Genomic DNA, 16,748 nt, shown 5'->3' on the forward strand with positions numbered 1-16,748 from the left:
TTACACAGTAACAAGGACTGTGTGACTAACCAAATCAGTCTCCATTGTGTTTGAAAGAAATATTGTATTAGCACACTCTTTGCATCTTCTGTTATATCATATTGTTAGAAACGATCCAATACAAAGAAATGTCACAGCCAGAACATTTGAGCATGGCAGAGCGCGAGCGGGTGGGGAGCGTGAGGATTTTGGATGGAGCACAGAGCAGATTTACAAAAAAAGTTGGTGTCACCTTCTGTCACGCTCCATCCAGTTTTGCCCTGGTATGCCCATGGTACCACTAATCCAAGCAGCTAGTAGAAATTCTCATCATTCAGTTTCACTCAAATACTCTGGTCACAGCTCATATTGCTAATACCAATCAATATCATCAGGCTTGGGGAGTAACGGATTACATGTGTTACATATGAGTTTCATCAGAATACTAAAAAAAAGAGTAGCTTTAATCCATTACAGAAAAAAAAGACGTAATCACATTACAGTTACCTTTAGTAAAACTAGGGACTATTTGTAGGATTACAATTTGTATATATAACACAGCACAGTACAGTGCAAGTTATTCCTTCTAGCTGTGAAAATGGTCAACAGGTTACTATCTGAATTTGCTTAATGAAACGTGTTTCGATAAAATTGCACTGAGCAGAGGACATATTTCTGTCTTGATTTCCCTATTTCCTTTCTAAGGTTACATTGATCTATAGTTTTATAGAATACGTAAATATAATATTTTCATATTTCTTTTCTAATGTCTTTATTTGTTTTTTTAGTATTGAGGTAATCCAAAAGTAAGGGAAAATAATAAAGTTACCTTACTTTAATATTCAGATACTTTGATTAGGTTACTGACAATTTATAGCAGGTAATTAGTAATTATGCCAGATTTTCAACCCTGAATATCACTGCCAGTACATTTCATTGCGAAGAATTCTCAATATACTTGATGTAAATTATGTAAGCTCCCTTATCATTTCTTTTTAATGAACTCTTCAGTGGGCTATGTATATGAACAAAATACTGCTACTGTATGGAGAGCCTCTCTGAAAATAACACAGTTGGTGACATTTTCCATAAAATTATAATAATTATATATACAATCAAAATACATTTTCACTGTGCCATTGTGGGGACTGACCGAGGGCTGAGACATGTGGTGATTCAGTGAGAAGGAAACTGCTAAAACGTTGAAATGTTGCACAACAATGGTTCATTTCTTGACAGCAGGTGAAGATAATGCTGTGATCTGTGTTAAAATCTATTTAAACACATAGGAGGGAGTGGGCATTGTTCATATTTGAAAAGTTATATCTTCTTCTTTTAGGCGGTCTAGGATTCTTTGCAAAACAGTGTCAATGTTAATGCTTTTGGTATCAATCTGCCCAAGAAGACATCATACATGAATGTCATCTTGTCAATTTCAACAGTGTTTCTCCTAGAATATTGTAACTGATTTCAAAAATGGTTAGTTATTGTTGTAAAACAATCCTCCTTTTAGTGCACATCAGTGTGATAATGGAGCTTAACTGTGTCTTAATCTCTGACCCATGGTCACTTGCTATCTCCAAGGTTATCTTGGAAAAACCACCCCCTTCACACTGGCTCAGATTTCCTTTAAGTTACTCCCCGACTAATGGATCTCCCTCAAAAATGTGAGCAACAATTTTTCTTTTACAGCAGCCTTTCATCTTGAAAATAACATACATTTGATTTAGTGCAAACATGTGGTTGTACAATTTGCAGTAAGATATTTGTTTATGGAAACTGGAGTTTGCTCAGGGCTCCTATTGTATATAGTATTTTTGATTGTTTCTCCTTCACTTTGCCCATCTATCCACCTCATAGAATTATTTTCCTCTCTTTTTTTTAAATCCAGACACTCTTTTTAAAATTCCCTCAACCTCTCTATCTCTTACCTCTTTCCTCCTCACCTAAAGCCCTTTTGGTGCTGACACAGATGGGTGCTCTGTTAGTTCATGCTAGCTGACCCTTTAGGTAAACCCCTCTGCCCCACCGGACGCTATTGTTTGCAAACTATGACAAAGTATCAGATTTACCCTTTTCTTTAGGTGCAGGCAGCGTGGAGGAACAAGGGATGTTCCTTCTTCCTTATGTATCACTCCCCCATCGTATGGTGCACGCATTCACTGACATACGTAGACATGCCTGCGCGTGCTCTCTCTCTCTTTTACACACACACACACACACACACACTCAACACACATTCCAAGAAAAGTGAGAGAAACCCACTGTGGTTAGACTGCTTTTCTGAATAGAAGTCAGCCTTTGTCATTGAAGGACAAAGCCTTATTAAATTAAGTTAAGTGATTATTTGGCATTCGCTAAAGTTGCTCCAAGGCACAGAATTAAACACACACACACACAGATATCCTAATTAGCTAAATGAGTCATTAATTTTAGTGGAGCGTTATTAAGATAAAGTTAATGAAGGTAAGACTAATTAAGACATGATGAATCGACATGTCTGTTACAGCCATTAACACGTTATCTACTGCTTCTCTGTTATCACTCTTATCTGCTTTTACTGCAGAATGTCGTCTGGAAATTAGACATTAAAGTGTCATCCAGCTGGTTTATCTTAGAGATTGACATTAGCTGGGACTTTGCGGGAAGTTAATTTTCTTTAGATTAGCTCACAACTTTTACAAATCATCATCATTATTTTTATTCTGTAGCAATGTCTTTACAGGCAGAAACTACTGTGTGCATCCTGCTGCTTTAGCTGCATAATCTAGCTAAACAGGATATGAATTGGAAGCTTGGAAGTGCTGTTGCCAGAACAGAAAAGAAAGGTCCAAACTCCTTATAACTCCCATTCAAGAAGGATGTGCCGGAACAAGCGTTGAGCTGATGAATCAACTATAATCTCACCAGGTGTGTGCTGGAAAATGTTGTAATTGACCTACATTAGTGGAAAATCTCATATAGACATTCAGACAGAAGACCCCCAGAAAATCCCAATAGTCTGAAAAATGTCCCATTGGAATGAAAGCCCATTTGTCCATCAGCATGTTACTCTGAAAACAAAATAATAGAACAAATACAATACAAAATACACACTCCCTTGAGTTTTTTTTCCCCCTTATTGTCTTACTACATTTGGATGGGTAGGCAGATGAAGTCAGGTGTTGTCATGGTAACAATAATAAGCATGTGGTTAACATAAAACAGTCATAGTTTGATTAGGTTTGCAAAACTACTTAATTGGGTTCAGGGTTCAAGATCATGGTTTGGGTTAAAATAGGTATGTTAGTTACATCACTTGCGTTGTACGTACATTAGACAGTGTTACCAAAGTGTGTACTGGGTAACAATGGGTAAATAATGGGCTGTCAGACAAATGGGCTTTCAGTTCAATGGGACATTTTTTGGACTATTGGGGTTTCAGAAGACTGAGTTGTCGGAACAATGGCATGGCACCATATCGGCCACACTTTTACAACTTGCAAGCAGTGGTAAAAGTCACAAAAATTACACAATTACAGGATAAGGCCATGTTCAGACCAAATGGCACTGTGTGAAAAAAACACAGCTGTTTTTCATTTGTTTTTTTGAGACTACCGCATTGACGCAGTGTTGGGACATGCACATGGTTCTGGAAAACAAATGCTTGGCCATTCATCAAAAAAACTTTAACTTGAGTCAACCTTTCTTCCAACACAATAGAATGCCCTTTGGAAATGCATTGCGTTGGTCAATGAAATATGTGTATTCTTTTAAGCACCTGTAACAAGAGCAGTGGGACCAATTGAGGTCAAGGCAATTACCTAGTAAATATGACATGGTCAAATGATAATATTTATCGACCTGTGTGACAGGATGCTTTAAGTAAACATAGACAACAGAGCCTGAGGGGTCTTTCTTTCTCTTCTATCTTGTTTACGAAGGGAAGGTCACAGACTTTGTAGAACAGAGTGTTATAATTACCCTGATGTCCTGAGATGAGTTTCACTTTGTTTTGAGAAGACTCTTCAAGTGTGCCATGTGTAATTTTCACTCCTCTCCCTTACATTGCTGACCTTCCTCCCCATTGAGTGTAGAGTGAAGTGGTGTGGCCAGATTATGATAAACTTGTCTGTGCAGGTGTGAGTGACAGTCGAAAGGACTCTCTAAGAGCTCAGTTTCCAGTCAAATAAAAGTCAGTCAGTGTTAGCAAAGAAAAAAGGAACAAGAACAGAAACCTCATGAGAAGGCTGTGGCATGAAGAAATATTACACATTATAAATATAAATCACAAATAAGCTTGAGTGTTTGTGTTTGTTCATAACTTTATTATTGTTCTGCTCTGCAATATGGTCTTATGTGTCCTGTGAGCTGTACTTCCGAGATAATACTGAATTGGACTTAAGCTGCTTCTTCTTGTGTTCTCCAACAAAGCACAATATATTATGCAGCAGCATGGCAGACCACATACCAGAGAAATAGAGAGGCAGGCCTGATAACACACTTCTGCGGTTTTGGCTAATTACCCAATTTAACAATGTAGCTAACATTGTGTTCTTAATTATGCTTAGTTACATATTCAGAGTGGTGGAGGTCTGTGTGTCCTTTTTCCACTCAATTTAATTGTTTTAAACAAACAAGGCAAAATATTCAGTAGTGGTATGAGGTTTGGCACTGGGCTGGTTTGTAATGCATCTCCAAAAGAAAGCACATCATTAACACTGGAGAGACTGAATGTTTTATACAGAGTGGTTATCCACTTACTGATGGCTTTATAGCTACAGTATGTAGCGGAAACTTGAAACAGTAAAAGCTGTACAGAACTAGATTAGAAAACTAAGCCCTCATTAACCATCATTTAAATCCATGTTTATAACACTCAGAGGTCATATTCAATAGGTCCACAATAATGATGAAAACAAAATGTTTTATACAATGTTTCCCAGTTGGACGGAGACATGAAAGATGCACAACACTGATGAGATGATTGGAGATGGCAGGTTGGGCAATCTAACCTTGTGTGATCACGGGCAGCGGGGCAGAGCCATTGAACATAGAGGTCAAGGGGGCACAAACAAAAAATAGAATGATTGTGCATTTTGGGATGGTTTGTTGAGTTCCTTTGTTTGTGTTTGTATTCAGTCAGCAGCATTACCAGAATGCGTCCGCTCATTGTAACAGTGGTTGCTTTTATCTTCATTCACCAAGGGGTCACTTAAGCTATATGGGTGCCACGATGAGGCATCCAAGCAGAAGCACATGAGTCTTGAATGAGGATGAGATAGAAGGGTTAGGAAAAAGAGAGGTGGATAAATGAGAGCAGTGGCTGTGTTGTGTTTAATGCTCTGGCAGTGACTGGTGCCTGACTAATGTGGCGCAATACACTGGGTACTGAAAGCATGGCCAAGGGTTCCTTCCTGGGCACGAGTTTCTGGGTTGGAGCTTCTGCTTAATTGGACAGCTTGACCATTTTCCCCACATATTATTACAAAAGAGGATGTTGTAAGCTTCTCTTCTCTCCTCTAATGATTTTTGCTCTCCTTTTTGCTCTTCCAGGTTTGCTTACCCAATATTGACATCACTTCAGCATGGAGTGCTTGCTACCAGTGCTATAATCAGAGATTGAGAGACAGATATATGTTGTTACTCTCTTTCCTCCAGGTAACAGCCTTTCTCACTCGACCGTGACAAGCCCAGCAGATACTTTCACTAAGGGGGTCATACAATAATACCCCCTTCTCTTACTGCAAGTTGTAGGGGTTCTCCCTGCCTAATTCAGAGCAGAAACTCTTCGTAGTCAGTGGGTGCCGTATATTAACTTACAGGAATGCAGGCTTTCTACTTAGAAGTGAAACTAAACACACTATCCTTTCATGATGACTTGTTTTTTGTCTGCAGGGCACTCATTTTGATAAGTGCTTTTCATGCGACACGAAATTTCAATCTGTTAAAAACAATTTTGTATGAAATGTTTACATCAGTAAAATATTAGGGTCACTGCAATGTTCTGATTGTGGTGAGACATTATACAAATGGAACATTAATCCTAACTTGCACAAGATTATTTATGAGCCGGATGTTAAAAATCTTGTTAAAATTCTATAGCTGCACCTGGCACACTAAAGACATGCCTGTGGATGAGGGAGACTATGGGAGGACCGATGTGGAATGAGGGTTGGAGTTGTTAGACTTGCATGAGAACAATGCTAAATATAATAATTCTACAAAATATACTTTTCTTTATTCTTGAAGAAAATATCGATGGGAATGTACCATGGTAATTTTAGAACTAACACCTGGGCTAACTGGGCAGGATGAAAGACATGTTGTGTCACATTTCTGCTCCATGTCCAGCAATAAGTCAAAATGAGGTGCAATTTCCTCTTGACTAATTAGTGTGGAATTGGTGCTGTTTTATCAACCTCCCTGGGGCCTCAGCAAAGTGAGCTTCTAGCTGGAGCTACAGAATGCAGGAAGTTGTCTAGATGATTATAGACAGAGGGACAGGCAAGACAGGGGCAGAGAGGTGTGAAAAGAAAGAGAGGAGAGACAGAAGATATCTGCCAGAGGTTGTTGTATGTTGGTTTTATACAAGGGCTGACACAGAAGCCCAATGGTCCCATTGTTGTCAAAGAAGCAACTCAAAATGACCTGAGAAAGATGCTTCTCACTTCAGGTTATGTTAAGAGTACTGACGGAGCTTTCGAGCCATGCAACAGGTCAGTAATGACCCTGTTCTATAATGCTTTTTCACAGACACAGACAGAGTGAACTGAGTGTTGATTGTTTGTCTGTAGACACGGATTATTCTCTTTCCACAAAAAAGGCTATTTCTTATAATAAAAAAAGACAGAATGGTCTTGGTCGGTGTCAGCTTTTCCCCCCCTTTTTCACAATTGTGCTTCTCCAGTTTTGTTGGTATCCATGTTTTGTCCTCCCATTACGCCTCCCCCCTTCATCTTTTCTGACCCTCTGTGATTTAGAGTAGGTAGATTGTATTCAGTAAAGACAGAACAGTCCAAGGCTGAATGGGAATTATTGGTTTTTTGTCAGAGTCATGTTCTGATTGAAGGTATAAATCTGAGTGCAAGGATAGAGGTTCATGGATCCCTTCTGTTTGACCTCAGCTTAACACCAGAAGCCCAAGTAAAAGAGACGCCCCAGATCGATCGATCAAGCCCTTCTTTGCCCCAGACTCCCCTACTATTGACAAGGTCAGTTAATCCTTCATTAAATGTCAGAACACACAGTGTTTATGGGCTCAGCTGACACTGCTGATGTGCACATTCAGGGGTCAGCAGTGGCAAGCAAATTGATTTGATTAAAATGCACAAAGGAGCATTACAAGGCCCCTTAACTTGTATTGTCTTTGGAAAGAACAGTAAGCATAGAAAACATTAAAGCATAAATGCTAATGATTTGGTTTGCACTAATGTTCTTTTCATCACAGCTTATCTGGTAATGACTTCAATCAATTTAAAATAAAGTGTCTGACTTTTGCATGCCAGTCTGCTACTGGCATTAGTTTTGGTTTACCATGATCAAGCAGTTTGTGGTTCCCTAAATTTAACCAAACCATGGAGGCATATCAGAAACTCTCACATCAGTCATGTTTTTAATGGTCATATGGATAATTTTGAATGGAACCGACAAACAATGCCATCCTCTTGATTAGGAGGAACTGTCAGAACTATTCTGACAGCTGTAGCAAGATTATAGTGATTATGATGAGTTTTTGCTGGTGACAGCTTTAATTCTGTTAATATTTTGACTTCACTGATGAGAGACATTGTCTTCAGACTACTGGAGTTACAGGCTTAGAGGTGAGGCTTAACCCAGAGTGACACAGGCTCTTAGCTGATCCCTTTCTTTTCTGATCAAAGTCTCAGCAGAGGTATAATCCCAAGTCTTCAGTATTGGTTTTTAATGAAGTTTAACCTTTAACCCCAAATAAGCCCCAATATACCATGAAGATAGTCACTAGGTGGCGGCTGAGTTTGTCATTTCCTTTAAAAAATTATAGAGTGTGAAAGCAGTTTCCTTTTAACAGGCACATTTTTGTTCCTCATGGAGCAAAACCATTAGAAAATATTGAATGTTGATTATTATTTCAAGGCTGTATGAGTTGGCAGAGATGGGTAAGCAGGGAAAGTCACATCTGTGGTAAGAGTAGTGTATCAGCAGGTTGGAACTTTTTGAAACTGGAGAAACAGTAGCTCCTGTGTTCTTACTAACTACTTTTTCATTGGCACTGCCCACAAAGAGGGGAAAAAAGATGGTAGAGTCAGTTCTGTTTGCCTAGAAGAAGTTATTGTTATGTCTACTTCCAGAAGGTATACCATTACATGCTGGGCTATGGTTTAGTGCTTTATGGTTTTTTCTCTCTCTCTCATTTTCCTCTTCACACCTTGAGCTACATAGGGCTGGCAGTGTTAACCACCAGGAGTGTGCCAGAGAGAGACAGAAAGTGAAGTGTATGGTCATGTCAATTCGGTTTGTTATAGCGTGAAGGAAGTGAGCTGTGTGATGTCTAGAGCGCTGTCACTCCGAGCTGAGTAAATAAACAGCATCGGAAACACACAAACACACACGCACATCCAATGTTAACAGAAAATGACACACATCGTAACTCATTCTCCTGATCTTTCTCTCTCCTTTTACCCTCTCTTCCTCCCTGAAAAGCGAGATTCTGCTTTGACATATCAGATTTGCAAACATAGGTGTTTTATTCTGAAGTGATTTATTACTTTTGTACAGTAAATCTGCGAAAATGCAGCAGTTTTACAAACCTCATAAAATATACAATTTATGTGACGGATGTTGGATTTAATGATGGAGTAAAATAGCCTCAGCAACATAAGTTATGAAAATAGAGTTTCCAGTGTAGACTTTGTTACAGGTTTGGTTGTGCAGATCTCACTGTTGTTTCATTGCTTCTTGGGCACAGTATATATTTATTGTAACGTTCTGTTTGTAGTAAAATACAGGGCTTACTTTGGTGTGTTAACATTGAATTTCTGAATATTTTGAGACAGATCCAGTCAAAGTCAGTCATATGTTTAAAATGTGTCTACATTTTTTCTAGAAAGGATGTATTTTTGTGTGCCATCAGGATCAGTGCAGATAATCATCAGCAAGCCATTCATGTAAGCAGAATAGTTTACAGTGTCCAAACTCAGTTTATGAAACGATATTTACAGAAGTCCTACAGGATCGTGTGATGGTTTCTTTCTAAGGAAGCAAAAGCACTAATATTATTGTCCAGTTAATGCATTAATAGATGGCTAAGGCAGAAATGGTGCATGACTTAAGCTGCTCTGTACTTCTGGTTTGTATCTCCCAACTGTAAAAGCTCAGTTGGGACAAATACAGTTTAGAACAGGAGCTGATTCACCAGCAGATAACAGATCATGTAGCACCTTTGCCTATCTCCAAATATCATAAATATCACTGAGTTGGAACTTTAAGTGCTTAGCGAGGACATCTTGCAATGAGTCCAAACCTTGAGCAAAACCCAGCTTCAAAGTGCTACCAGCTCTAAAGCTGACCCTGCACTCTAACCTCCAAGATGGAAGGCAAACAAAACACATTACATCAACACTGTGTGGCTTTTACACTTTTCACAAAGTTATCATAGGTTCTGCTTACAAATGTCATATTGTGTTCCTATATCACCCTACACTCTGCTAGCCTGTTTCCATGTTGTGTCTCATCTCATACAAAGATTCCTTATTTTGTGTACATTTTTATTATTGTTATTGGAGCATGTGACTAAGAAAGTTGCTGTTACAGCCCCCATCCATGTTCATGTAATCTCTGGGTGGCTACATGTGAGTCAGAGAGGTTTTGTGTTTTTGTTGTTCCCTCTGGAGGTGAGAAGCAGGTAGCCTGAAGACTAAAATATTGATGGATGATAATAAATTCATGTGGTTAGTGTGCCAGTGAAGCAAATCCAAACAGACTTTGTGTCTACTGATCTTAGTCTTGAAACCCATATGGGGCAAACTGCTATTGTCCTCTAGAGAAGCAATGTTGTGAATGAAATGAAATTTGCATATCTACGTAGTGATATTTGAGAATAGTGTATGATTATTCTTCAAATGTTAATGTGCTTACAGAATGTATGTTTTCCCTGCATCATTGTATGAACTGGCAAAATGCATACTCTCAGCTTTACAATAATGGACCCATGGTTGCCACAGTAAGGGTGTGGTTGCTTCGGTGTTGAAGATGATGCACTGTTCTCAGTAATTAATTCATAACTCAGGTTTTTTGCTGTAGTTTTCATCAATTTTTCATCAAGAAAGAGTAAATCACCAACAGCATGTGGTTTGTTCAATCATGAATAGTGCACAGCATACTCTGTCTATTTATGCCATACTCTCATAAGTCTGCTTAGAAGAGTTGGAGTGGAAAAAAGATCTCCTACATTTTGTTTGATGACAGCGATGACATATACGCTAAAGTATGATTTTACTCTAGCCCAACTAGTGTTCTAAATAGTACTACTAGTGTTCAGCAGTGGTCAGATCTGAAATGTTTTTTATTGGATATTGTCTCCCAGATGCCCCTGGAGTAAGTTAGTGAAGACTTGAGCTGATCCCAGTAGCTCCCAAAGGGAATAAAAGCTTTCCTTTTTTCCTTAATACCAAGACCTGCCAGCTCACACAGCTGGCTTCCATCACTGCATGTTTGTGTATGTGTGTATAATAACCACAATGCCAATGCATCAGTCCTGTTATAGGCAGCAACCCAATATCCATGGCAGTGGGGCAAACTGCGTCACTGCATCATGTATCTCATCTTGTCGGGGGCATGGGAATAAAATACAATGGGATTTAAATTCTAATTTATTCCACTCAGAGGAGAGTAAGGCAGATGAAACATGAATGCCTTGACGAATCAAAGAAAACCATTCTAGACAGGCTATTCCATACTTAAAGCTGTAATATTATTTGTTAGTTTTTATTCATGCACTTTTCCGGATGTGAGCTTTTTTTTCCCCTTGCGTGCGGCCTGTTCCAGTCACTCAATGCTGCCCATCGTGAAGCTAATCTTAACTACAGCTGGGTGGGTGGATGCATGGGTGAACTATGCAGGCCGGTATTGTAAAGGGTAGGTGGGTGGCAAATGTGGTTAATTTGCTTGTCTTGGGCTTGTGGTTCATTTTGCTGAGCCAAATCCTCTCATTTAGGGGATTATGTTCCCAGGCTTGCGGAGAGTAGGTGGGGGTCAGACAGGATGAAACAGAGACTGGATAGAGGAAGGGAGAAAGTGATGGAAACAGTTTTTGGGGTGGGGTAGAGGTGCAGAGGGATGGAGAGACATGGCAGCAGATGGGGGTTAACGTAAATACTGGTGTGGAGTTGGGGGAGGTGATGCTCAGAGAGAGGCAGAAGAGGAAAGCAGCTTGTGGAGAGATCTGAGGGTTGGGGGTGTACTTGTGTGGCAGGAGGTGTGGTGAGGTGGGGAGAGTATTGTTTAAGGAGGTCTGAGTGAACTCTGATGGGGGGCTCCAGCTTTCAATGGCTATTGATAGATCTCCTCCACTGCTGTTCTACTCCACAACCATGGAGCCCCACTTCCAAACATACCATCCCTCTTTGCAAGTTAAAGAAGCCCCCCTACCTTACTGCGCTTGCACATATGAGTTGATGAACTCTGAGATGATCGGAGTACTCTCAGCTCTCTGTCTTGGTGAATAGAAGAGTTGAGACCATGAGGTTGAATTGGTGCTTCAGAAAGGGGAATCTCCTTGAAACACACAACTCCCTTTGGATTCGGTAAAAGCCTCCACATAGTCAAGGACATGTCCCTCTTTTCATTGGACCAATGTTATTCAATATATTTTTGAATCATAGTTGAGTGACCAAGGAGGATAATATTCAACAATTTTTCAAAGACTGTAAAGCTGAAGGAAATTTTGAATCTGGAAACACACAGAAAACGTATTTCCAGGTCATTTAGAAATAACTAATTTGAGGGTTATTAAAGAGCAAGGCTGAAGTAGAGAAATTAAAAAGATAAAGAGAATTAGAGAAAGTGAAGGAGGATGCATAGAATGGATGAGTTGGAATAAGATGTGAATTGAGAGGGTTCAGTGGGGTTCAGTAGAGAAGTGGAGAACTCTTGAATTGGAAACTCTGAATACCTCGTTTATGTCAGGAACTGGGACATTCTCACCACTGTCTTTTTTTCTCTTTGAGGAAGGGCCAGGAAGATTAAACAGCCAACTGTCAAGCCTGCATATGCATTTTTGATGAGAATCATAAGTGACAGTGTTTCAAATAAGATCTTAAATGGCATTGTTGATGTGGCATATAGTACAGGAGGCCATAGTTGCTGTTATCCACTTAACACTTGAACATCAAATGCATGAAAACACTTTGCAGTTATCAACATGTAAGGAGTATGGCCAGTGGAAGTGTGGAGTAACATTCTCAAGTGGGCCATTCACTCCTAATTCACCTCAAACAATTGCTCCGTCTGGCCTTAGTTATGGCAGATTGTGTTACATGATCCTTGGAATAATTAACTGGTACGTCAACACTGCCAATCCCACATTGCAAAGAAAAGGATCTGTCTGTTCCAGCCCCTAATCCAGTCTGTTTGGGAAGCAGAGACTGTGGCGTGACACTTGTTCCCCATAGTCTCCAGTGTTCTCCCTGGAACCTCCAAGCGCCAGCTCTCATTAGCATAACCGTGAGGCCCATCCACTCACTACAGGATTAGTTCAGCTCTCCTCCCACTGTCTGATGGCTCTTTATCCAAATGGATACAGCCTGTTAGAGGTCTTAACCACACCATTGCCACTGAAGTCATTATCATTCACCACAAGAAGGAATCAGCTCACTGAGGGTCTGCTGTTTAGAGTGAGATTGACATCTCATTTGGGATGGTTTAAGAGAAAAGACAGGGAACTCCCCTTCAGACTATGATGGAGTAGCCAATAAATGGCCAATCAATCTGCCTTTATGCTTAAGTGACTATTTAAAATTGTTAATCTGGTCTTGCACTGTTTTTGGAGCACTGTATTTGTGTAAAATGTGGAATTACTCTTGGTAGAGAGATTTATTGTTGTTAATAGAGATTTAATCATGGTGTAAAAGTTTTTACACTTCTTCATGTCAGTGCAAGTTGAGTTATTATTCTGTATATCCTCCTTGGAATGATGTTCTTTACTCAGTACTAGAACTGAGGTACTTCTGGTTTTTCTTTCACAGAATGAGATTTGTCACACTTTGACCCATAAAACAGACTGATTAGCTTGAAATTAAGTTAAGCTTGAAAATAACTTCTGTGTTCACTCATGTGATTGTTGAAACATAAGTGGCGCCATCACCAGACAGATGGGGCTGACAAGATGTATTTGTCTATTGTCCGGATACAAAATCATGAGCTACAACACTGTAATGTCATCTTCACCACTAATCCATCAGACTCAGGTAAACTACATTGCTGATGTTTTACATTGGGATGGAGCCAGTTATCGCATTGCAGTTGGTATAGTCCTTTGCAGTCCCACTTGGTCTGGCTTCTGCACATAGGATAGAAAAACTATATCTCATCTGTCATGTAAATTAGATCTTTTTGATTTGACATGCTTTGCTGATACATTAAATAACAGTAAACATAACAGTGTGACTCCTTGGAATGAAGAGCATAATACATTTGAGTACAAGTGAGATTATAAATTATGTATGCCTAATTTATGACACAGTTGGTCTTCTGGGATCATAGATAGATCATTATGGATTCCTTCAAGTATTATATGGGTCTTCAGAATGAGAAATAAGGAACAGATAAAGGAACAGTGCAAGAAAGAAACAGTGGGGATTAAACTGATTTAAAAATGATTTCCAGCAGCTAATCCTACCGCTAATCGCTAATACATCCATAATGCCCGAAAACTGTAAAAATGCAATAAAAATTGTGAAAAACATCTTGTGCACAATTAACATTGAGAGAAGGCAAATAAGATTATCTTAAAAGTACATTTGACATGTGTGGTAAACATGATAATGGATTAATTAAATAAAAATATGTATTATTTTTTTATTTGTAAAAGTTGCAAAAACTAATAAAAAAACAATTGTGTTTTTGCATTTCAGGGTCTTATCTATACTGAAAAACTAAATCTACATTTTTTTTTAGTAAGAATGAGTTTCCTCAGAATGTTCTGCTTTCATGTTCCGCTACTTTTCCTGTTTTCACACTCCATCTAACCTCTTGCCTTGCCCTAACCTTCCCTACTCCTACTATTTTTGCTTTCACTGTTTTCTTTTCTCTCATGTTTTCTATGCTCTCACTTACCCAGTCTCCCACCTACACTGCACTCTCTTCTTTTCTTAATCCTTCTCTCTCTTTCTCTCTCTCTCTCTCTCTCTTCTTTCTTTTTCTCTTCTCTCTCGCACACATACACATACACAAACTGCTGTCTGCCTCAGCTGTTCTCAGTTGCACTGTGTGCCTTGTGCTGTGGGGACAGGGCAGAGCTGCGCTGAGTGGGGCTGAACTAGTCCAGAGCAGTGTTAAGTAGAGAGAGAGGAACATAGAAAAACAGAGTGAAAGGGGGAGAGAGAGAGTCAGTGCAGATTGTGCTTACCAAGCAGACTGGATTAACAGCTGAAACAAACTGGACCTGTTTTTCTCTCTTTAGCTTAAGGTAGAGATTCAGCAATAACGTGGATGGCTGTTCAGACAGAGCTGCATGCTGGTTAGGTACAAGGACAGAAAACTATGGCAGTTGTACCCAGACCCGCTCACTTTCCCAAGCATTTAGTATGGTGAAGATCTCTTATTTATGCTTATTTTGGTTAAGTTTAACTTGGACTTACTGGTGCGGGAGGCTCACTTGCAGTGACATTGACCCATAACCCCCAACTCTGCTTTGCAGGTTCTGTCTCCCTTGGAGTTGGACTCTAATTTTGGCTTTTGACCCCTGGAACAAGGAAAGGGTTTTTGATTTGGCTGTGGACGAGACCTGCTGAGAACCAGTCTAGACTGACCCACCAGCATTTATTCATAATCACTGGACAGCAGGAACATTTCTGCTACCAGCATTTCTTCTACTACACCAGATCTGAGACTGACCGCACTGGAGACGTGTATTTAAAGGACCTCTCTGGTCTCTATTGCCCCAGGACCATGGGCTCTCTCTGGGGCAGCATTATGCTGCTGTGTGGGGTGGTTCTGCTCAGGACAGAGGGAAGTGGAGTCCAACAGACCAAGAACAATATCCCCCGGCTAAAACTCTCGTATAAAGGTGAGTTCCTTGCATTTCCTTTCATAAATAGTAAATCTCCAAATGATTCAGAGGTTGATCAATTGCCTAAGAGTCACATATGGTAGGTCAATGAGGTGATTACTTGAAAATCAATGTCTATTGAATTTGTTATAACAGGGAGATCCTAGATGTCTGTGAGACAAAGAGATGCCTTTGCTCTGTTCATATGTAAAAATACCAGCAAAGTAAAAGCAGGTTGCTTCTTAAGGCTTATTGAGCCTTACAGTTTATCAGGTATATGGTCTGGTCATGTGATGGAATAATGCATATCTGTCCTATATGATTTCAGTCAGGTAGTTGCAATCCATTTTTTGAACATGAAAACTGTTTTATATGATATTAAATCATCTAAATGTCTCTAAAGCAAGTTACCATTTAATGTTCAGCCCTGCTGATAACTCTTCCAAATATAGTACTTATGTTCCATTACATTCAGTTTAGCTGAAAAATGTGCAAAAAAATGTGTTGATCTAATAGAAACCTTGTGGCTGGTGTTATATGTGTATATGTAATATGTAATATCAATAACTGACTATATATACTATCACGCTAAAAAAGAGCAGTTTATTTAGGAAAATAACTTCACTTGCCAAATCAAAAGATGTGCTCCTCACTTAATGTTTATTAAAGAAGTCTGTTTCTGATGCACACTCAATCTCTCTGTTCCTGTTTTGATCAACTGCTGTTGTCAGTTTTGCAATGAAAAGTGGTGCCAGACATGGACTGCCTGGCAGTTGAGCGTCATTTATCCCTCTCTCCCTTTCTTTTTTTCTGGATGTCATTTTTCCGCTCCGTTTTTTCCTGCATGGTAATTATACTCAGGATGAATGGTGCAGGTCTGTTTCAGCAGATGGCTTTTCCAAAGAGAAATGTTTCTCGCTCAGCGCTGGGAGATCCATAATTATACACACAAATGTGCGCAAACACACACACACATAAATACATGGCCATCTGTAGATAGCTAATGATACCTGTGAGCATATCAGTCATTTAAAACAACATGCTGTCAGTTTGGTGAAACACGCCCATGCAGTGATATCTCTATTAGAAGTCAGGCCTCCAGGTAGCAGCCTGGCCAGCTTGGTTATTTGGCTGCCATCTCCACATTCAGTATTTCCACTGAACTTCCACATTCCACATTTAGGCTGGTGGGGACAATATCTGACACAATCCCCACTGTAGGTTCCATTAGGCAAGTGACATGGAATTATTGCATTATGAATCATTTATAACATCATATAAATTATTTATTACCCCTGTGATAGGTGAAGCAGACTCAGATTTACTCATGGAGAGAAGGAAATCAAATGATTCACTCTGGTAAATTACAGAACACTATCTGCCTAGACAGCTTGAGAAGTTGTCCAGTCCTGAGCAAGGAATGCCTGGTCAGTGACACATGGGACAGTGAGGTGAAGGAACTATGACCCCTACAGGTCACTGGGAATACTGGGAAAATCTATGTGTGCCAAAATTAATGTGTCTGTATGGGAGCAGGCATCCA

At 39.6% G+C, this 16,748-nt stretch overlaps 1 protein-coding gene across 4 annotated transcripts in view; it reads left to right on the forward strand.

The window, feature by feature from the left end:
• sema3ab (sema domain, immunoglobulin domain (Ig), short basic domain, secreted, (semaphorin) 3Ab) overlaps positions 1–16,748 on the forward strand; it is a 42,408-nt gene that overhangs the window by 2,758 nt on the left and 22,902 nt on the right. For 2 of the 4 annotated variants that reach the window (XM_035664629.1, XM_035664631.1), the window contains exon 2: positions 14,855–15,223. The exons of 1 other annotated variant lie outside the window; for it this stretch is intronic. In XM_035664629.1, the coding sequence (XP_035520522.1) occupies positions 15,106–15,223 (118 nt within the window). In that variant the 5' untranslated portion in view covers positions 14,855–15,105. Of the gene's footprint in view, positions 1–7,085; positions 7,173–14,854; positions 15,224–16,748 lie in introns of all 4 variants that reach the window. One more of the 4 variants, XM_035664630.1, reaches the window with a different exon arrangement.

This window comes from Morone saxatilis, unplaced genomic scaffold (genome assembly GCF_004916995.1).
Source record: "Morone saxatilis isolate NCDOM2014 unplaced genomic scaffold, NCSU_SB_2.0 Contig2, whole genome shotgun sequence".
Lineage (NCBI taxonomy): Eukaryota > Metazoa > Chordata > Actinopteri > Moronidae > Morone > Morone saxatilis.